This window comes from Centroberyx gerrardi, chromosome 15 (assembly GCF_048128805.1).
Source record: "Centroberyx gerrardi isolate f3 chromosome 15, fCenGer3.hap1.cur.20231027, whole genome shotgun sequence".
Taxonomy (NCBI): Eukaryota; Metazoa; Chordata; class Actinopteri; order Beryciformes; family Berycidae; genus Centroberyx; species Centroberyx gerrardi.
This window is the reverse complement of record NC_136011.1, coordinates 6,392,869-6,416,461: the sequence shown is the minus strand read 5'-3', so window position 1 is coordinate 6,416,461 and position 23,593 is coordinate 6,392,869. Positions and strand designations below refer to the sequence as shown.

General features: G+C 44.4%; 2 protein-coding genes across 2 annotated transcripts in view; both read left to right on the top strand.

The window, feature by feature from the left end:
- mxtx1 (mix-type homeobox gene 1) overlaps positions 1–1,725 on the top strand; it is a 2,517-nt gene extending 792 nt beyond the window's left edge. Inside the window, exons 2-3 of the mRNA XM_071924820.2 lie at positions 181–365; positions 979–1,725. Of these exons, the coding sequence (XP_071780921.2) occupies positions 181–365; positions 979–1,725 (932 nt within the window). The remainder of the gene's footprint in view (positions 1–180; positions 366–978) is intronic.
- Positions 1,726–8,902: 7,177 nt separating this feature from the next.
- Positions 8,903–22,783, top strand: LOC139931338 (rho-related GTP-binding protein RhoQ). Its single transcript, XM_071924817.2, has 5 exons — positions 8,903–9,419; positions 9,790–9,848; positions 15,999–16,163; positions 19,051–19,146; positions 20,209–22,783. The coding sequence occupies exons 1-5, from the start codon at positions 9,278–9,280 to the stop codon at positions 20,368–20,370; spliced, it is 624 nt and encodes a 207-aa protein (XP_071780918.1). The 5' UTR covers positions 8,903–9,277; the 3' UTR covers positions 20,371–22,783.
- The last annotated feature ends 810 nt before the right edge of the window (positions 22,784–23,593 follow it).

Sequence of the window (23,593 nt, the reverse complement as noted above, 5' to 3'; positions counted from 1 at the left end):
TGGACAGCAGATTGTACATATCACTCTACATATTCTGTATCTGTGAGCATCAGTGTGGAGTACAGTTCAGTTGCATTGGTCCAGTGTGCCAGGAGGAATTTACACTGAATAGAATGACAAGTAAGAGACTAAAATCTGAGTGTGACTGACGTGGAACCTGACCCTCTTCTCCCCCCTCAGACGATGCCAGGCCGGTGGCCTCCGGCGGGGCTTCCTCCCGCAGCGCCAGCCGCAGGAAGAGGACCAGCTTCTCCAAGGAGCACGTGGAGCTGCTGCGCGCCACCTTCGAGACCGACCCCTACCCCGGCATCAGCCTGAGAGAGAGCCTGTCCCAGACCACGGGCCTGCCGGAGTCACGCATCCAGGTACGCACAAGACCCGCGCCTTGTTAGCGTCCCACAGAAAATCCCTGTATCTCAGGCAAAGTTGATGCAAATACCCTGCAATATTATTTTAAAAAACACAGAACGCGCTCCAGACAATTCACCTACTCAGCTTCATTTATTTCAGACTGTCACTTTTCACATCTTGATGATATATTTTAAGCTGAGTTATTTAAGTGCCATTAAGTGTCCAGCCAGTGCCACATGCATGCATCATACATAAGCATACAATTTCTTTATCTTCACACACACTAGTGTTTGTATGGCTTTTTGTACTGTGGGTTGTTGTCATAAGAAGGGCTCTGTTTTCAAATGTATCCTGCATAGAATTCGTGATACCGCTATCACTTTATTTCTTTATCTCAGATGACACAAGCTGTTTTTATCAGGCTCTTGTTTGAAGTGACAGATAGACTGTACGACAGGTTCTGACAGCTGACAACAGCTAGATAGGTCCCGCTGCTCTCCCTCTATTCCATTGGAGTCTGTGTGTTTACCCACAAAAATGATTAACAGGCACACAAAAGCAGAATGCGCCGTTTATCTGTCTTGCTTTGAAGCTAACCCGCTCCTTTTCTCTCTCTTTCCTGTCCAGGTGTGGTTTCAGAACAGAAGAGCTCGGACCCTGAAGTGTAAAGGAGCCAAGAAAGCGCTGTGGCAGGGCGACAGCCCCTCCCGGGATGCCCTCTCTCCGCCCCACACCAGGGGGCCCCAGCCCTGCTCGGTCCCTCTGCCACCTCAGGGCCCCCCGCCGGCCTACCCCACCCAGGTGAAGGAGGAGATGGAGGACCGCTTCTACGGACGATGCCCCCCGGCCTACTCCGCCTACGCAGAGCACGGACACTACGGCTCCGTGTACGGGCTCCGACCGCTGGGCAGCAGCTCCAGCCCGCCCTCGCAGAGCGCCTGGCCCCAGCCGGGCCCTCAGTCGCCCCCCATCCCATCGCTGTGGTGCCCCTCTACCCTGGAGGTGAGAAACTACGGCTTGGGCTCCAGCTTCCTGTACCCGGGACCAGCAGAACAGCAGCAACTCTATATGTCCTGCAGAGCCTCCACGTCCCAGACCTCAACCCCGGACACCCCCGATTCCGGATACTGGGAGGGCGGCATGGAGAACAGTCCGCCGCTGGATGCTCAATACTCGGAGATGGAGGAATCCTGGAGCGGGGTTACTCTGGAGGGCTGCAAGGAGTCGGGACATCCAGGGATGGTCCAGCACTCCCAGCATGCCCCTCTGCCTGAGCTGTCCCTGCATGAGCTCCTGGGGGAGCTGGATGAGGACTGGTGGGGAGGAGAGGGACTGGACGGCCATCCTGCTGAGGACAAAACGGCTTACTGCTGATGGCAGTGTGTACAATGGACAATTTTGTTAAAAAAAACGCAATCATATGTATTATTTTGATTTTTGATGCTGTTGAGATGTGTACAGAAGAAGAAGACTCTAGAGGGCCAAACTGTTGGAAATGGAATCCCTATTTTGTGTAAAAAAAAAATTTTAATCCTGCAATTTCCTGCAGTTTTTCTCCATTCAAAATTTACTTCAATTTGTTTTGCTCAAACTATTTATTCGCGTATTGACTATTTATCATCTCTATTTATGATTTTCTGCACTTTTCTACAAATAAATCTGTTGTAACAAACCCTAAAGTAGTTTGCTTCTGTTCTTACATTTAGGGAATGGACTTTGGGTGAATTTACTGCTAATTTGATTTGAAGGGAATGGACTTGTTTGTTCTTATTTCAGAGTTAATGTCAACAGAGCCAAATCCATCACATGAATTCCTCTGTTATCCAGATGTGACAGATTTGCTATCAAGCTCAGTGGAAAACTAGGTCATATCCCTCAACCACTAGATGGCGCGTGTGAGTTGGGACGAGGAAAAGAAGGCAACAGATTATTTCTGACCTAAACCCTCAGTCTTCTGTGGGGAAATGAGTACTAAAATGAATATTTTCGTTTCAAAATGAATGTGAAACCTAAGCTGACAAAATGACTTCTGAGAGTGAACCGCACTATAGAATATTATTCAAGTTATTAACTATCTTGGGCTCTTTTCTTACAAACAGTAACATAATGCATGCACTTAAATATTACCCAAAACCCCTTTTATCCACTGAGATTTTGACATTGTCCTGCAGTGTTTTATTTCAAGATCCTGTTTTTTGGGGGGGATTTTTTTTCTTTTTTTCTTCTTCAATTTGTTTCAGGGCTCCTCTTCTCCCTGACAGACCCTCAGCTAGTCCCCCATTGGTTTTCTGGGGGGTGGGGTGGGGGGGGGGTAAATAGCTGAGTCATGATGAAAGGAAGCCTCTCATCTTTTTACCTTTGGCCAACAAACCTCCCAGCGTGTGTATGAGCCCTGTGTTCTCTCCCGACCCGCTGACCCCAACACATATTTCTCTATCAAACGCACAATGGCAAAAGCACAAGACAGTATACAGGATGTTAGGCCTGAGGCTCGAGGCTGTTTCCTGTGAAAAATGTATTGCGGTTGCGTTGTTTATGCTGTTTTGGCCTCTTGCCTTTAACCTCCAGCCGAGAGGAAGGGTGGTGTCCTTTTGTTAGTGTCTGGCGTGGGTTCCTCTCCCAAAACAAACACAATAGGCCAGGACGCAGGAGGGAACGTGGCTCCGCAGCCTGTTCTGCCCCCTAAAGATAGCTCAGCTAAGGAAATGTCGCAGACTGTGGGCCTCTGACGTGTGTCAGACAGGTGTTCAGCAGGACAAGACGTCCAACAACATAAGATGCAGCCAGCTGAGAGGAAAGAATACTGACAATGAGCCAAAGTTTGACTGATATGGGTTTCTGAAGGCCAATATTGATATCAATATTTTTGGAATGAAGCTGCCAATAGCTGATACTTAAAGCCAATGTTTCTTAAAATTTGACAATTTTCAAGCTGAAAAATTAAAAAAAATCATTAGGATTACCACTATTACCACCACTACTGTTACTACTGCTACTATTACTACTGCTATTACTAGTGCTACTACTACTACTACTGCTACTACTACAATACTACTACTACTAATAATAATAATGCTACTTCTACTACAAATAATAATATATTGAGTATGCATGAATAATACAGAAAGGCAAATATATGTCAGTTTAAACCTACTGACAAAAATGAATTAGTATCATTCATCAGTAGAAAATATGTGGAAAACGTAATACAGCAGTTATCCCAACATTACACATTACCACTAGATGTCACAGAGTACATATGAACATTTCTACTACTGATACATCTGTTTTTATGTAATATTCAGATGGTTCTAAGAACTAAGTGAAACTGGAATACATGGTTTATTAGACCACACACACAAAAAAGCTAAATTGAAACACTGGTAAATGGTATTCGAAGGGGTTAACTGTCATATATTTCATAATTCTTCATCAAATCATCAACAGTGGGTTTACTCTTAACTGAGGACGACTGTTCCCAGAATTTGAAATATGCTATGGCTGCCCTTATGATCCCCATTCACTTTGTAATAACAGAACCAAGATTTTTGAAGCCATGTATTCAAACCTTTTGAAGTTGTATAGTAAAATGTGAGCTTTTTCCATTACACACGCTTCAAAGCCAGATTCATGGTGCTAATCAGTCCTCTCTGTTTACTGTAAATGATTCAGCTGGCGTCTGCTGTGACCATGCGTGTCTTGGCCTTGTTGTGGTGCTATTCGGAGAGAGCGGTGATTGCGTAACAGTAAAACTTCCTGCTAAAAACCCTCTTGATTTACAGAGAGTCCAGCGTGGATCACAAGTAATTACCAAAGCAATGCGACATGCAGTGTGTGGCATCATGGGTTTTATCATGTGTTCCAGGGTTACTGGCTAAAGGTCCGGCCTCTCCACCCATCACTTCCCTGCATGGTGTCGCCCACTCCTAATCAGCTGAGCAGTTCATGTGGGTCAGTGTGTGTGTGTGTGTGTGTGTGTGTGTGTGTGTGTGTGGATGGAGGTGTCTAGTGAGGTTTTGACATGACCAGCATTTCTGACATGACCAACATTTTCCTGTTGACAGCTTCTAGATGCACACCATGTCTGCCTATCTGTCTGTCTCTGTCTGCCTCTCCCACACACACACACACACACACACATACACACACACACACACACACACACACACACACACACACACACACACACACACACACCTGATCCAGACTAGGACCTTGATGTCTGGATTCATCTCATACAGTGATTGCTCAGCCCTTTAGCCAGAAAACAACTTTACACTGTTAAAAAAAATCACTCACGGTGAATTATTACTTGTAATTACATACAAGTGTACACACACACACACGCCAGGCAATATAAAATCCTGACTGTTTCAAAGGAACAGTTGCCGTTTTTTCACTCTTGATCACCAAGTACACACATACACACGCACACACACAAACAAACACAAGTGTTCACAGCTGCAGTGTTGAACAAACTGGGGGCAGACAGGCGTGTGAGTGATGGTCCTCAGCTGCTGGCAGTTCCAGGGGATGAAGCCTAGCCTTCACTAAAAATATGGCCTGTAATTTAACCAAACCCTCCCAGGGAGTCCACACCGGCCGCACGCTCTAATTTAGGAGCTCATCTGAGAGCTTTGTGATTGCACTGCACCACTCTCTCCTGTCTCCTGGCTCATCTTTGGTTCGCGCGTCCAGACCGTGATTGATGTTGGCCAGTGACAGGGAGGACGCGTGTGTGTTTGTGTGTGTGTATAAGCGTGCCTATACGTGCGTAGTATACGATCTAGAAGATATGATCTGGAAACGCGATAGGAGACATGGGACTGAAGAGCTCTTGCATTTGTTTGCCTTTCCCAAAATAGAATGGCAAAGCACTTGCTGGCCACAGACTGCAGTCCACTGTAAATAGACTGATGTAATCGTATACTATTGCATATTGTGCTTGATTTCAATTCAAAATCATTCACAGTGGTCAGAAAATATGCATAAAGGGAGCTATGAGTTTCATTTCCATTCACATATCACTCAGCATTCTGTCTATTGAGAATACACAACATACAGGCATGTTTCATGTTTACATTTAGTAGTAATGTGTGAATACACTGAGAGAATGCAGCGAACCAATATGTTTTATTGAAGCCTTCACCTTTAAACTTAGTCTGCTACAGAAATAGACAGTTGATATTAAATGTCATCCACATGGGAAATAAGGTCAGCCGCTCACTAATGAACTCCAATGCAGCAAAGTCTTCCGCTGGCTGCCAGCACTAACCTATGGCAACCTATGAAATGATACATCCTGTGAATAGAAGGTGTGAAGATATACAAAATGTCCCTAAAGAAAAGCAGCTATAGTAATCCTATAATACATTTTAGAAGGATAAGCATAAATCCCTGCATGAATATTACAGGAATACTCTAGTGATACCATAGGAGATAAAAAAAATATCATTTTGTATGATAAAGTCACTATAAACTCATATTGAGTCACCTTTTTATTTGTAGAATAGTGTTCCCATCTTTTAAGGCTGATATAAACCTTATGATATAAAATTCATATATGAGAGTATACATCAGAGTAAATAGCGTCAAACTGATGTAAGTTATATGATGATAGGGCATTTTAAGGCAAAACAAGAAGGATAAATTAATGTTTTTAGTTATAGTTGATTTTTTCACATATTGGTGGTTGTTTGCCTTATGATGACCACAGACTGGAGGTTATAGCTTATCCACCTTTTTATTTAACACCACATCACTCCCTAGCAACACTATGGGAGTATTACAGTGATTTTTGTTAGGTGTGAAAATCCTTCCAGGATGGTGAATTTTGTCATTTCAGCTAAAAGCCCCTCGCTGCTCGCCCTCCCAGCCCCTCCTGAGGAGCGCTGTGTCCAATGCAACACCTTCAGCAGGAGTACTACATGTATGAGGTAATTGTTGTTTGGTCATGTGAGTTGCTGCAGCAGCTGTCAAATGTGATGATAGCAGGAGGATCCTCGGCCCCGCCCCCCTGCAGCTGATTGGACGGCTCACATCTGTCTAGGGACCATCAACCAAGAGATCAGCCTATAGCAGGACACGGAGTTTAGCTCCAACCCGGAAACAAAGGGAAGCTGAAAAGAGTGCCAAAATGTTGTATTTTATCTCACTTCTTTCATACTGTATATATTTCAATTCAATATTATACATATTCTCATAAATTTTTCTTTGTGTCATTATGTTTGACTGCCGTTATTTTTTTTTTTTTACCCTTATAATGCTGTAACTCATATTTTTTCATACTTTTCATTAATTCCACTTAAATATTTTTGAACCATTGGGATTGCCATCTTAGTAATGTTTAATACCCACCCATTTACTATTTTCATATTTCTATTCTATTTTTTCTTTGCTGTATCCCATTTTGCTGCTAGAATGACCGAATGTTGAAACAGGTATCATTAAAGTTAATAAACTACTTTAAAGAATACATTGTTATATATGATCTGTCTCATGGAATGCAAAAAGCACTAGAGGACATATGCTGAGTTTCATACTTTGAGTTTCAATGAAATGTATAACATGTTGTCATCAACATAACTTGCTGTTTCTGGTATTAGACAACTGTACAACTACAAAATTGATTCAGACTGACTTGACATCAGAAAATGCTAACACAAAGACAACACAATAGCTAACAAGCTAACGTTAGCTTGTTAACCACCAGTCTAATTTTGAAAATTCGAAAAGAGTTCCTGAGCACATTGCTAGTTTAACAATACACAAAACTCTCCAAAAACAACCTGGGAAAATATGGGCATATGCTTGACCAGGTTTTGTTAGCCGTAGGTAACAAATTAGCAAGTTAGCATTTTAGCGGTTTAAGACAAGTAGATTTTAATGGTGATGTTCAAAAGTAACAACACAATATGGTGGATGAGACAAATATGTCGTATTTTTGGCGCAATACAGGAAGAGTTATGACAGCTTCAGCAGAAAGAGACAGAAAATGTGCCATTTATGGGGAATCTCCTTGTCTGCCTTTCCCCTTCTTTCCAGTCATGTTTTTTCTCTGTTTATATCAATGGAATCACTGTAAATTGTAGCCTATATAAGAGCATAGAGTTTATTGTGCTGATACTGTATCTTTATCAGGCTTTTACCATGTAGGATAGGGCTATGTTTGAAAGAGATAGGGAAATAAGTCAGTACTAGTGTGATAGATCACATTGCTAGCAGCAGATTAGTCATGCTATTGTCAGTAATGTAGATTTTGCTGAGAACTGGATATGAAAAGAGATATAAAAACGAGAGGAGTGGCTTGAAGCAAAGATTTCCCACACTTTCTCAGATATGTATTACCACGGACCCTTGTTTTGTAAGATGTTGGCCCAAGAAAATGTCATTATTTGTTATTTTACATGGGGAACCCCCTGGAGCCTTCTTAGGCCCCCTGGAGTTCCCGGCCCCTACTTGAGGAACCATTGGCTTAGAGAGCTGAGAGAGAGGAAGAGAAACATGCATGTGCGTGTGTGTATGCATGTGTGTGTGTGTGTGTGTGTGTGTGTCTCTGCATGTTCCTTTCCCTTTGTAGAGAGCCCCGTTTATTAAGATGGTTATGAGTGCACTAATTCAAGGAGACAGCCCACACCTGGCCAACTGCACCACAGAGGTCAAATCTCTGTATCTCCCCTCTTTCTTTCCCCAACACATACCTCCTCCTGTGGCGTCTCCATCTGCGGCTCCCTGGTCCCATCTCTCATATCTCTCCTTCATCCACCACCTCCACACACACACACACACACACACACACACACACACACGCACACACACACACACAGTAGTAAGCCTGGATCATCTACTCATCTGCTCAACCACAGTCATGTGAAAAGCAGGCACAGAGTACTCCAAATTTAGAGCCTGAATGTTTATGATTTAGAATTACAGTTAGACTTTATGACTTAGTATTGACTTAGAAATTATAAGTTATAAGACAAAACAATGGATTGGGATATCTAATCAAACAGGTGGGGTATTCTTCTATAACCAGTTATGGAATATGGTAGGACAGGTGTATGTCTACACAAAAAAATCAGTATAATATTCCTATAATATTCCTAATAGTGTGCCTATGGTACTCAATAGTGAGTTTATAGTGACCTTATCATACTTATGGTATTTCTTTATTTCTTATATTATCAATATCAGTATCACTATAATATTATTATATAGAGAGTTATAGTGAGTCTGTACTCAATAGCGAGTTTATAGACATTGTCATACTTTATGGTAATTTCCTATCTCCTATGGTATCACTATAATATCTCCAGGCTATTCCTATTATAGGGATTTAGTATAGGGCATAGTTTTGCTATGATATTTGTATAGTATCCTCCTAAAGGATTACTGTAGTTCTCGAGTATAAGAATCAACACGTCCCCAGCAGGCGGAGTGCACTTTATCCAGAGCCCCTTGGTTTCAAATCCTAGCCCCGCCTCTCCGGCAAGCGCACCCACCTTGTCCACCACCACAGTGCGCCAGGGACCGGGAGCTGAGGCGAGGGGCACACCGGGGAGCAGGCACAGCGGACCGGGCTCAACAGGGGTGACGGCAGCGGCGACACCTCCCGGAGAAAACACGATCGCTTTTTGGGGGGTTAGGGGGAAGTCCCGTTAGGACCGCTGAGAGCCGAGGGACCCTGTACATTCTCGCACCCGCAAGAAAGGAAACTCCTTTACGGCCAAATTTGGGAGTACCGTAACCGGTGGGGAGGAGGGGAGAGAGATGCAGTTTCCGTCCGTCTCGGTGCGTCGCGCAGTCGGGCTCCGACGCTGGTGATGCCCGCCGTCCGGGGATCACCGCCCAGCAGCAGCAGCAGCGGCAGCAGGTCGGGAAAACAGGGCGTCAGGGGGCGGATGATGATGATGGTAACGTCGGGATCATGGCAAACGGAACCGGCACTATCATGTTAAAATGCGTCGTGGTGGGAGACGGTGCAGTGGGCAAAACGTGTCTTCTGATGAGCTATGCCAATGACGCCTTTCCCGAGGAGTATGTACCCACGGTCTTTGATCATTATGCAGGTAAGAAAACACTTCTACATCTGTCTGTCACGAGCGTCACCCAAATGCCTTATCATAAAAGACAGATCCCGTGTGTAAACTATTGCTATTCTGCGATCTATCGTGATTTCTCATAATAAAAGCCATATACATGAATGATGACATATAGAGGGAAATGTATAGAATATGTCTGAGTTGAATTCCCCGTTTCCTCTTGCACTCTTTCTCAAATTGCATTGGCTTGCATCTGTTGCTATAATCAAAACCACTTGTTTGCCTCCTTCATAGCGGGGAGAGAGGGGTAGGGTCCCCCTCCCTCTCTCTCTCCCCCCTCCCTCACCCCCCACCCTTTCCTTCCTTCTCTCAACTGCTCTTTGTCATTTCCTTGCAGTGAGTGTCAACGTTGGCGGAAAGCAGTACTTGTTGGGACTGTATGACACAGCCGGTCAGGTACAGTTTATTTTTTACTCTGGCCCCGTGCCAAGCATGTCAAGGACACACACACACACTCACTCTCTCTCCCTCTCACTCCATCTCTATCTCGCTCTCCCCCATGTGCTCCTGGGACCGCTAACTATCCAATGGTGCCTCTGACACACCCACAGGCTCCATATTCAGGCCAGACACTAAGCTGCAACAGGTGATGGGTTTTCGCGCACGGGTTTAGTGCCAAAGTCTGGTGTGCCATGGACAGTGGCGGTAGTGAGGGGCTTTCAATAGGTCTATTATGTCGAGAACAGCGCTCCTATGTCCAGTAGTGATGTCACAGTTTTGTTAATAGGGCTGCCTAATGCCTGGGCTTTTTCTTTACAATGTGCCATTCAGTTAAAACTGTACTGAAAATGCACTGGCCAGCACATACACACACAATGATGTTTCCACTCAGCAGAAGAAGAGGCTATATACACACAGACGCGCACACACACACACACACACACACACACACACACACACACACAAACCCATAAATGCATACATAAATAGGCATACAGACAGAGCCAAGCATGCAAACAGAAGCTCATTCAGAGGTGTTACTATATGGCAAATGGCCTGTATCTAATATCATTTGCCACCAAAACTTCCAAAATCATTAATGTTGACTACATTTCCTGGGCCAAAAGGAGGGTAGAGGATAAGGTATCACTTGGTCAGTGTGATAAATTAGACTATTAGGCGTAGGTCACGAAACACACACAGGTTAGAGGGAACATTGGTCCCGAATGCTCCTCTGATGCGTTTTTTTTGGCTTCCAAATACACTTCTGGTGATTTTTGCTCTGAATTTTAATGATAAAAGCTAAAAGATCACATTTGGACTCACTTAGGCTATAATATGGCAAGTGCCACACCTTATCATATTCAGTCGACACCCATGCACTCTTCTCTCTGCCCCAAGGCCTTTAACCTTCTGTCTTCCCGGGACCTAAAACCGTACGTAAGTCACATGTGGAACAGTTAACACTTTCCTCAGCACCAGATTTAACAGCGTGAAGTCCAAATGAGTCGCAAGCTTGAAATCCGATCCGTCGGAAAGGTGAAAAGCGCCGAAAGGTCGACTCGGAAATATTCAGCCGTTCCATTGTTGTTCATTCATGAATGCTAAATGAACAAGTCTATGAATACCAAATCACAGCCACCTCTCCCCCCCTCCTCCTCTGTTCCCCACCCAAACAACTACCTGTGACCGCAGTGTTTTTTCGGAGAAAACAGATGGTAGTAGAATCACTACGCGGTCGTAACAGAGGAACACAGGCTTATTGTCTATTCCGGCGTGTTTGATTGGGGTGTGTGTGTCACAGGAGGGGTTGTTTTTAGCTGATTCGGAGCGTCTGTGAAATGGAGAAGTTCCCCCAGATGTCTGCTGTGGGCGCCAGCGGCCGCCGAGAGTAGAGTTACTTCTCTTCAAATGCTGCCCCTCCGCCCCCAACTCGGCTGACCTCTTTATGCCGAGCACAAGGCCAGCTGGTAATGTTTATAGCTTCAGCATCTGATCAAAGACCCGGCGCCCCGGAGAGAGAGAGCGAGAGCGAGAGAGAAACTGAAAGAGAGAGGAAGAGAGAGAGAGACAGGGAAAGAGGAAGAGAGAGAGACAGGGGGGGAAAACCAAAGAGAGTGAGGAAGGGGGTGGGGGGGGTGGGGGGGCAAAAGTAGCAAATCTGCTCAGGAATCCTATAAGTCTGCTCACGGCATTGCCCAGAATCTGGATAAATTCCTCTCTGTTTCATTTCCCTGTCTCTCTTTCTCTGTCTCTCGCTCTCTCTCTCTTTCTCTTTCTCAATTACTCCATGTAACCAACCCGGCACCTTCAATTCACAACTCTCCCTCTCTCGCCATCCCCAACCTCTGGTCTGCGCTACACGTTTTATTGGCTCCGAGCGCCCTTTAATATTTATATTCCTGGCATAGCTGGAGCTCCCACAATGCTTTGCTGTTTCACGGGCTATCAGCAGAGGTTGAGGGGGGGGTGAGGGGGTAAAGGGCTTTACAGATACGGCGGTTGTCGCGCCCTTGTCGGACGCGGCTGTGACGTGGGTGTTACATGTCGGGAGCCACATAATCACAGCTCGGCACTGAGCTGAGAGCCACGGCGCTTTGTCTGCCGCTGATGCCGCTTCCCTGCCTGCCTGCTATTGTCTGGGAGCTGCCACGTCGCTCCCCCAGGCGCAGGCAGCCTATTGAATTATTCCATATGGAAGGTCTGAGAAGTCTGTTTGCCGAATGTGACGAGGGAACAGAGGGGAAAGTCTTTACTTATTCATTCATTCTCCTGCTGCTGCTGCTGCTGCTGCTGCTGCTGCTGCACTCATGGAAATCTAGCATCGCTGCCCGAGGAGGAGCAGGAGGAAGCAGGAAGTGGATGCTAAGTGCTGTTGTACCCATGGCAACGCTGGAGGGTGGGGTGGGTGGGTGGGGGGGGTGACCTCGGGAGTCGCAGCCCTGTGGGGATCTGTCTCCTCCTGCCCTCTTAACCCCCCCCCCCCCTCCACTACCTTTGTTTTGTTGCTGCTGAGTCCCTCATTTGCTTGCCCCTTCAGATACTCTCACACTCAACTGCACATCCCGTAATCACTTTTACCACTCCACTTCACCCATTACCCCCCCTACCCCCCCCACCCCCGTCTTTGCACCGTTTGGTACAGTCTGATGACTCGTTTTTGACTCAGCAACCCAATGTGGCCCGCTGACCTCCAGACTTCCCAGCGGGGGGTGGAGAGTGGGGGGGTGATGGGGTGGAGGGGCAGACTGTAAATGGCTTCACCCAGCTGGGGGGGCCTGTCGCCACTCAGCTGCACAGCCACAGTAACACAGTCATGCTACAGACATTTGGATGTGCACTCCAGTGTCGCTCCGATACATGATGTTCCCTCTGGTATGGAGGGAACATGATGCCAAACTCCATTCAAAATTCAGAACACTCCATTCATCTGGTAATCTGCTTATTGGCAAACATCTCTTAAAATATGACTCAAGGACTTTTCTGAATCGTTAGGAGCCACTCTTCAATTCGACACACACATTTAATCCAACAAGCAGCACTTATGTCAATGCAATTTTCAGATTTGGTTCACGCTGCTTGCTTCCGCTGAACATGGTGTAATATTGGTGGTAGAAGATTGTGGGAGTAACAGGCGAGCCAGTCTTAAAAGTTGAAATAGTATTGAAGCTTATTGGTGTATTGGATGTATGTTGAATTGAATAGAAGATCTGTAAAATGTAAAAGTCATGTTCTACCAGATATGTATCTTTGCCAATAAACAGCATTAAACTGTCAGATTTTTGAATGGAGTTTGGCACTATGTTCCCTCCATACGAGAGTGAATAGCACGTATCTGGGCTAGAGCTATGAGGGAATGATCATCAATCACCATTAAAGGGCCGGTAAAACAGAAACTAGGATAAATTGCTCTTTTACTCCAGAGGTTAAATCCAGTTCTGGAACATGTGCAGGTTTGCGGATGGAAGCGTCAGTGTCTGGGCTTGCTTTCTTATAGCCGGCGGCCATGTTGGAGCGGGCGTCTCTGACTCTGTGACACGGCGAGCTTATAGAGCCCCCGAGGAGGCAATCGGAGTCAGGAGAGGAGAGAGAGATAGAGGAGAGACACAGAGAGAGGGGGCGGAGGAGGGAGTGACTCACTCATATCATAGCACTCATATGTCACTGAGTCAACAGCACACACACACACACCGCTGAGCTCACACACTAGCCAAGTGAAAATGCAGAGCGTCACCCTGATGGAAATGTATGGGCATGTATAGAGAAGAGTTGGTGTGAATAAGTTAAACTCATACACACACTCACACACACATACAAACCCATTCTCATTTCCTCCTTTTCTCTGCCTTTCCTTTCTTCCCTTTGCCCCTGATCATAATATTTATTTTACGCTCTTCAGAGAGACTGTTATGCAATGTGTTGGGGATGTATGAACTGTGCTGATTAGACAGAATGACATACATAACATATGCCTTTCGGTGGAAACTTTTCTCCCAGAGTGCCTCAGCGTATACATTTCTGGATCAAACCTTGGCAGCGTCAGTGCCACGCTGCACCCATTGAGCGATGTAGGAGGATACACTACATATTGTATTATGTAATGTACTGAGGAAAACGGTGCGAGAGACAGAGATGGGTCCCTGAGAACCTCCGGGCCTGTTTACAGTAAACTGCTGAGTGGCTTACACTGTGTTCCTCTGTCCGTGGGTCACTGGGGGGATCGGAGGATTGACTCGTGCAGGAAGGGGCGCAAAGGTCATGAACACACACACACACACACACACACACACACACAGTTACAGCACACTTGATCCCATGTGACAGATTTATATGTGGGGGTAGAGGAAAGCGCACATGTACATGCTGATACACATTCTCCCAAATCGGTTAAAATGAGCTGGAACGCGGTACAGAAGTATCAGCATTTTTTTATGCATGGCATGTTGAGGTTTTCATGAGGAGTATTGACGGCGCTTCACTTCAGCCCATAAACTGTACAAGTGAATGTCAGCCCTGGGTCATAAAGTGCACATCATCTTTAGCGTTTGTTTCAGCTTGCTTGGAGTACCAGAGGGGTGGGGTTTACCGCATTCAGATAGTGTCAGGTAAAGTTATCAGTCAGAAGTTCCTGACGCGCAATTAATCGTCCAATGTGCCAAACCCGACCCATCTGGTGCTCCGAGAAGGTTAAAACAGCCGCGAAGAGTTATTTCATGCTAAAACTCATGTAATACTGTAGTCATTTAGAAGTAAGCGGATGAGTAACTCATAAATGTTTGAATTACATCCAGTTGACCTCTCTTTCATCCAGCGAGGAGTAGTTTGAATCATGTACGAGGCGAGCGCGGGCCGTGAAGATTGGTCTGCTATTTCCCTCATCTACTCCAATTTAATATAAAGTCAATATATCTGAAAGTCATTACACAGGCAACAAAATATGACACATTTGCGTGGCTGATCTACCGCTGTTGGACGAATCTGAAGCCATTCGCCTAATTTGCATAACTATTTCCCTTTAATGCATTTGCATGAGAATGAGTTGTCTCTTGAGGTCCTTCTATAGCAGACTGTGCTGTGTCTCTGGTTCAGAATGGGACTGGGCCAAGGCAAGAGAATGAGAGACATGCCAGCGGTTGGTTGTCCGAGGCATTGCAAGAATCTCTGGCACAGTGGGGCCATTGTATCTAATTTGCTTTGATTTCCGGGGATTGCTGACAATAAATGCCCCGGACAAGAGAGTGGGATTGATTCACTCGGCCCGAGTTGGTCAGGTTGAATCATATCTAACGGCCTGGAGATCCATCGATTCCCACTGTCTTCAGGCCGGCCCGCAGACAGCCGTCCTGACATCGCTCAGAGAACTGTCTGTCACCGAAAGTGCGACGGCTCATGAATATTCATGTGTGTTCGAGTCGGACAGTCTGTCAAAAGGGTTTATCTTCGGCGCGGACAAGGGAGCGCTTGATCTCGTGCACAAGGGGACAGTCTTGTGTATGTGAATTAGCCATTTACACCGCCCGAATATCGGAGATGGCAGCGCGTCTGGTTCTGAATATCTTGTGGCGATGCCTTTAAAGGACTGCAAATGTGAAGTAATGCTTAATTTTCCCTGTCAAAAAGAGAGAGAGAGTGAGAGAAAGAGATGACCAATGAAGACTTTCACGTGAAGGTCATCTTTTGCACATTCTTTCATTTTAATAACTCAATTCCAATTGCCTGTCATAAAACCGCTCATCATTCGCATAAAACAGCTGAGTGGCTCGGCTGTGTGCGTGAAGGAACGCAGCCGATAAGCACAGTATAAAGTTAGCGCTCCTCTCTCCCACTTCTCTCTCTCTCTCTCTCTCTCTCTCTCTCTCTCTCTCTCTCTCTCTCTCTCTCTCTCTCTCTCCTCTCCCGGCTCCAGCCAAGACTAAAAGGGTGTCTGCGTATGGAGCTCACTTTTCATACGCTTTAATAATTCATGAATAATAATTCCACGGTTGTGACAAAACGGAGGTGATCGAGTTTGTTTGCTCCCCCCCCTCTGCCATCCTGACCCCTGACCCCTATCCCCCTCTGACCCCAAATACCAACCTTAACCGCTCCCTTCCCCTCCTCCTGCAGGAGGACTATGACCGCCTGAGGCCGCTGTCCTACCCGATGACCGACGTCTTCCTCATCTGCTTCTCGGTGGTCAATCCGGCCAGTTTCCAGAATGTGCGGGAGGAGTGGGTCCCCGAGTTGCAGGAGTACGCACCCAGCGTGCCCTACCTGCTCATCGGCACCCAGGTCAGTTTCTGTGGCTGCATTCACACTGCGGGCCTTCATGCTCAATTCCGAATTGATGCTCATATCTGACTTTATGGCATGACTGTTCATATCTATTCTTGGATGTAACCCTGATACCAGTATTAACTGATGTTAAGAAGACATGCATGTGCAGGTAACAATAACAAAAGACAGACCGTTTTGGGTTGAGCCTTTGAGATTTGACTGAACTCAAGCATCTCCCCAAGTATCAATCAAGTTGGAATATTTAACTTTCTTTCCATTGTTGTGTCTCGTCGTCCTCCATGCTAACTCATGCTGGTTAAGCCAAGCTGTCATTGGTGCCAAAATTATGACAGATGTCTCAGGTGAATGAGGTTTATTTATTGTCATGGCAACGCTGACAAATTCCGGTTTGAGTGTTCAGATACAAGTCACATGAATGTTGCATGCTCCGGGATTCGAGTTTGTACCACATCCAGATCAGAATAAAAAAAAATGCAACTTCATTATTACACTGAGTAGAAAACATCACATCTGTGTCACATGAGGGAAAAAAATCAGAATTGGGAGACTTTCAGTTGCATTGTGAACTTAGCCTATGAGGCCACAAAGGGCATTTTTAAACCCAGAGTCTATTGGCTTTGGTCCGAATCAGGGGACGAGGTGTTGCTGCATTCATGCATTATGATCGTTACACATGGCAAAATTTCAAGCAAACCTTAATTTATCAACAAAAGCCACATGGGAGCAATCACTTCCTTCATTGTTCTGGAATTTGGTGCGGGAAACCAACATGGACCATCAGCATTACCTGCGTCTGTCATCGCATTAGCTGTCAGACACTTTGTGGGAATGGTGGTGGTCCTCATGTATAACAAAGAATTACCCCACTACTTATGGAATGAGATTCTGAATAAATAACAGTATCTTTTCACTTAATTTCTCGCTTTGATAATCCAGTTTGTAGAACAGGAATTTCCTAAACAACTGAGAATAATGAGCTTTCTGTGATATTAGACTCTCATATTTAACCCATAATGTCCAGCGCTTCCTGTAGTTACGCAAGATCACTGTAGGATTGAAATAGCTGCTCTTAATGAACTAGGTGTGAAAACGCCCTAAAACTGACAGCTGCACAATGCAAATTTCTGTAATGTAATTAAATTTTGTGAGTGCATGCAATTCATTAATAATACCAATAATATAATAATAGTCATAATTATTACTTAAATAGCTTGTTTTTAATCTAGACTTTGGAACAGCCAATAAGAACCTCTTGTTTTTAATCTAGACTTTGGAACAGCCAATAGGAACCTCTTGTTATTAGACTTTGGAACAGCCAATAGGGACCTCTTGTTATTAGACTTTGGAACAGCCAATAGGGACCTCTTGTTATTAGACTTTGGAACAGCCAATAAGAACCTCTTGTTATTAATCTAGACTTTGGAACAGCCAATAGGAACCTCTTGTTATTAATCTAGACTTTGGAACAGCCAATAGGAACCTCTTGTTATTAGACTTTGGAACAGCCAATAGGGACCTCTTGTTATTAGACTTTGGAACAGCCAATAGGAACCTCTTGTTATTAATCTAGACTTTGGAACAGCCAATAAGAACCTCTTGTTTTTAATCTAGACTTTGGAACAGCCAATAGGAACCTCTTGTTATTAGACTTTGGAACAGCCAATAGGGACCTCTTGTTATTAGACTTTGGAACAGCCAATAGGAACCTCTTGTTATTAATCTAGACTTTGGAACAGCCAATAGAAACCTCTTGTTATTAATCTAGACTTTGGAACAGCCAATAGGAACCTCTTGTTTTTAATCTAGACTTTGGAACAGCCAATAGGAACTTCTTGTTTTCATCTCATATGATCTCATATGATGTTAAAAGGTGATATAGCGTTAAAAAGTGATGAGTAAAGTCTTAAAAATCAACTATGCACAAGTAGTTTTGAAGTAATGACATAATCCTAAGTATTAGCTCATTGCTCACGCCTCCAAACCCACTGCCAATACCATATGTACTCTTAAAAACGAGCACCGGCTAGTGGGAGTCTCTCAGTCTGTGTTCCCTGGCAACCGCACACCAGTGAAGCCAAGGCCCAGCAGTGATGAGGAGGTTGGAGTGGGTGTCTGATTTATCTGGTGTCAGCTGATATTTACTGCTCTTTTATCAGTTCCCGTCATAACTCGCTCTCCTCTCTTCAGCTGCATGCTGATATGTACACATCGACTCATAACAGGGACCGGAGCTGCCACAAATCAAACAAACCCACAAATGGGTTAATTAAGGTTGCTCCTCAGTCAGAGTTGTGCTGATTTGCGGCGGCGGGGCCTGCGCGTTGTGCAGGTGGATGCGTTTGCCGTAATTGCTTATTAGTGAGATAGGGAGTGTGTGTGTGTGTGTGTGTGGATGGACTATGTGTGCTCTGCATTCCAATGAATAAAAGAGTGAGGAACCTTGTGGTTGGCTGTGAAATGACTTTGCACAAGAGCAGGAAGTGTGGGCCAACGTGGCTTTGTTTCAAACCGAACAAAAAGGCACTCGCTTACACAATTCAACTGTTTGACAGCTCAAAGCTACGGTTAGAAGCACAGTGTCAGCGCACTGCAAAGCCAGGGTGTTGCTCAGAATAGTACCGCACAGCTGCCTCGATATCCGATTATCCGTATTGATCGGCGGCATTGAAATATTACATTTAATTTAGAACATCCGCTGCTGTTACAAATAGTCCAGATGTTGATGTAAGATGCCAGAAGTGCAGTAACATAATTCTCTCAGACCATCGAGCCTAATAATCATGGCTTACAATCTAGTGAAGTAATCATGATTGTCACTCTAACTGTAATCGTGCATTCTTCCTGTTGATCTAGCTAACAGGACATGTGTTATCTCTCTCAGATTGACCTCCGTGATGACCCCAAGACCATTGCCAAACTGAATGACATGAAGGAGAAGCCCATAGCCACTGAGCAAGGGCAGAAGCTGGCAAAGGAGGTATGGATGTCTGCCTGTCTGTCTGTCTGCCTGGAGCAGTGAAATAATATGTAGTTAGAGGAATAGAGAGCGGGGGAAGTTGATTTTTTCACCAGTGTTGCAGAATGGAGCTGTCAGGTCTCGTTAGATTCCTGTGTGTTGAATTGACCCTGGAATGTCTCCGTAGGAATGTAATTTCTTTAGTGAAACGGTCGGAATTCAGACCTCGGAATTCAGACCTTCAGAATCCAGGAATACGTGCTGGCTCCACACAGATGTCCAGCGGGGCGAATGGCTGTAGGATGCACATACCAAATGTGGTCCGTGATTAATCGCTGCTGTCAGACGAAAACCTACAACACACAACAAGTCAACCTTTCAAAAATTAAGACAATCTGGACTCATTTTAAAACTCGGATTCATGCATTTTTGGCAATGCCAGATAGGATTTAGATGGGTTTCATGAGTCATGGGGTCATAAAACTTGAAAATATGAAAATCGCTCAAATTAGAGTTACAAGGATTTCACTTAATGGCAGCAGTATTTTAAGTCATGAATGTTGCCTTGGACATAATTACATGCAACTCTGTTGTCCATAGATCATCTGGCCTCTATATTGTATGTCAGGGTTAGGAATCCTAAATAACTGCTGATTGACCATTGGATAGACACAGTCTGTTATTGCTGTAAACCAATGGAAACCAAAGGGACGAAAGAGGCAAAATATCTAACGTTGGTGAGTCCAGCTTGTATTTTGACAGTTGACAGCTTGACAGTTTGTATTTTGGTCTAAAATCTAAATTTGGTCTAATTTTGATTTGTCACTACCTGTGAGTGGAGAAAGAACCAAACCCAACACCAGGATTTAATTTGGGCAAATAGAGTGAATTTACGGAGTCCCAATTAGTGAAGATGGGACGTTCTTCTCTATTGCAGCCCCACTTTGTGTTTTAGACTGATAAAAACGGGTGTATTTTTACAGAACAATCTTGCCTAGTGCAGCCTTAAATAACTGCTAGTTGGATAGACCAGGGTTTGGATAGATTGCTTTGACTGACGGTCCATCCTTTCCTCCTCCTCAGATTGGTGCATGTTGCTATGTGGAATGCTCAGCGTTGACCCAGAAGGGCCTGAAGACGGTGTTCGACGAGGCCATCATCGCCATCCTGGCTCCCAAGAGGAAGAAGGGAGCGCTGAAGAGGAGACTGGGACCCCGCTGCATCAACTGCTGCCTCATCACGTGATACATAAACCCAGAAATCATTCAACGAAAACCCATAAACCAAACCTGGACTGAAGGCATAAAAAAGACAGATAATGGAAAAATGCGTAGACGGCGAAGAGAACCAGAGAGAGAGAGACTAAAGGAGTGAAAAGGACAAAACCAGAGCTGCTTTTAAGCTGTTGGCGCTCTTGAACGGCCACAACTCTCTCCTGCTGTCCAGCTCTGGGGTTTAGGATGCAGTTTACTACCAAAGGAGCACAAAACCCAAGTCAATCTCTTCTGAAAGACTGTGTTTGCCTCAAAAGTACCTTCTTTTATAACCATTTTTTAATCCTTTTTCCTGTATAAACTTATTGTACGCTGTCATATGAAACAAGACAAAAAAAGAACATTTGAAGTTTTAAGGGAAAAGAGTTCATATTGTTCCTAAAGTTCTAGGACGGTTCAAGCTAGATTCTCGATTTGTGAATAATTAACAGTTGCCAACGTCCTGATTTGACGAGAAAAAGCCTGGAATGGCATTGATAATGAATGGGAGGCTGACTTTAGTGACACTGTGATAGTGCCCAAGGTGGATTTCTGGGTATAGGGGCACAATTTCTGATTTCAACCTAGTGCTACAAATACTCTGCTGCCGCACAAAGTCTGTCTCCAATTATTTGTCATTTGAGGACCTCCAAATTATACCTCTTGAAGGAGTCATTCATATTCACAAATTTTAATTTTCAAAGACGGAACTACATATGAGAATTTTGCTTTTGGGCAGATTTTTTCCCTCTTAAGTTATGGTATGTGTGTGTGGGTTTTTATTTTTTTTTTCTTCCTTTTTTGTAACCATATCGATTATAACGACAGAATGGATGGTTTATATAGCGCTCTGCACCTGGCCTCCAAGCGCTTTGCTTTGTGTGTGGGATAACACACACACACAATCCACAAGCCAATGAAATGCGGTTCAGAAAATAGACTTTGGACCCGCAACTATATTATTTTATACTTGGAGAGTATTGTTTTTCCTCCCAACCCTTATGAAAACCCTATGATTTTTGTAGTGTGGCTTGCCAGCGCAGACGTTAGAAATGAAGAGGTCTATTCCAAAACACTATATATCCAAAATATATATTATCTGAAGTTTATGATTCAATATCTCTAAAATATAGATGATCCAGTCTGTAAAAGTATTACATTTACATACTGTGATTTAAAAAGTACTATCATTTTTTTGTTATCCATCATTATTTAAGAGTAGGTGTCACGTTTTTCCACATGGTGTCTCATTTCGTTTCATATCCGATGCCCAAAGAATCAAATGCACACGTTCTCGTCACCGTCAGGTGGCTAAGATGACCTAATACTGTATATCTGATGCACAACACGAAGCACAGTCCGCGTCCCCTCATGACCCCGCACGACAAAGCACATCCCTCTGCCTCTGAACGCCACCCCTCTCCCCCGGAAACAAGGCCGATTGAAGCACAGAACACGCACACTTTCCCATCAGGCACTGTAGTACGAGCACAGTCCACCATCTGACCGTAGTCCAGCACTCCTGTGACTGTTACGGGTGGAAACCTCGTATCTCCCAAATGTCAGCTTATCAGCAATCAAGGAAAACAGCTGTTTGTAGCTTGAGCACCATGCATTTTTGAGTTCATCCAATGGGTTCTGAAAGGGTTTCATAGCCCATACACAACCATGTAATCCTTCAAAAAGCACCAAAATCGGAGCTACGAGGTTTTCACATAACAGCGAAGGGTATTTACAATCTGAGGAAACACATATTGACCACCATCCATGTACCAATCCTGTCATTTCTGTTCAGCAACAATAGAAACAGGATATCCCATAGGAATTAATTGTAATAAAATCACATTCTACTATGTTTTAAGTAGAAATTGAGGTTATATATGAGGTATAACAGGATTTCAAACCTACATGGCTCAAATAGTAAAAAAAAAAAGCCTCAACTAACGATGGAGCAATTTATGGCAAAGTGTGACTGAACTTTCCTCGCAAGCCAAACATCCGAAGTGCAGGCTCTCCTTGTCTTTATGCATTTATTGGCTTTTTCTAAGGTTTTTTTTTTTTTTTTTTTTTTTTATATTAATCAAAGGTGCCAACATTTGCTAAAAAAACGACTTCTATGACATTTAATGTTCTGCTCAGAATCGGACGTGTTGATTGATTAAAGCTTTAATGTAACTGGTGCTCCCCTCTCTCTGTCCCGGCCTGCGCTGTGTGCCGTCTCTTGACCCTGAACAGCGAAGTGGACTGCAGGGTGAAGGACTTTCTCGCTCAAGAGACTCGTTTCGCTTGCTTACGTGTCGTTTGAGGTCCACCCTCAGGATCGAGGGTCTAAGTGCCGCAGCCGCCGATGCATTCTCCCCTTGATGCTCCTCTCTTCTCAATAAATGTGTTTACTGTGTTAATAAGCCGGCTTGGAGGGTTTAATTTGGGGAGAGGAGCGGGATTGGCCGCGGACCGCAATTTGTGAAATTAACTTTTGCAGTGTTTATTTCTGGAACTGACTGTGTTCATGTTCGTAATGGCTCAGACATCACTGGCTTGACTTGTTAAGCAGGTCACCAGAATTCAGCTATGAGGTTATATGAAGACACATATTTAACGTTCATATGCTTTCTTCAGGAAATGTATGTTAAGATTGCATTTTTTTTTTTTTAATTGGTGAGGTATTTCTTCAGTTTTCTCCTGATGTTACTACTCAATCTGTACAAGGATGAGTTGTGTTCATCTCTAAAGCATGAGCGCCACTTGCTGGCCACATCTTTACTCTAGAATATCTCCATCTTTTTTTTTTTTTTTTTTTTCGTACCTGATCCAGGGAGGGGTTTGCACGCTCTATTTAATTACTGTTCTGCTTCACATTCATACCGTTTCACACAATCACATCTGAGAGCTCTGCTTCTGCTGTTGGGACACTCTTATTGTAGGAGTCGAGGGTTAAGTGCCTTGCTCAGGGGCAGAAAATGGAGTCTTACCCATTCACTTTCCCCACATGCATTTTCCCAGCCTGAGTACAGAACTGGAAAAATCTGCTTCTTTTTCTGCAAGATGTCAGATTTGGAAAAAAGCCAGGTGTCAGATGAAGTGATGCGGCCACTTTTAGTTCATTTGGTTAGTTTCTAGAAATGAAAGGTGAGTAAGGCAATAAGGGTGGGCACACAGGATTTCAAACCTATTTGACTCAAATAGTAATAAAATCCCCAACATAACAATGGAGC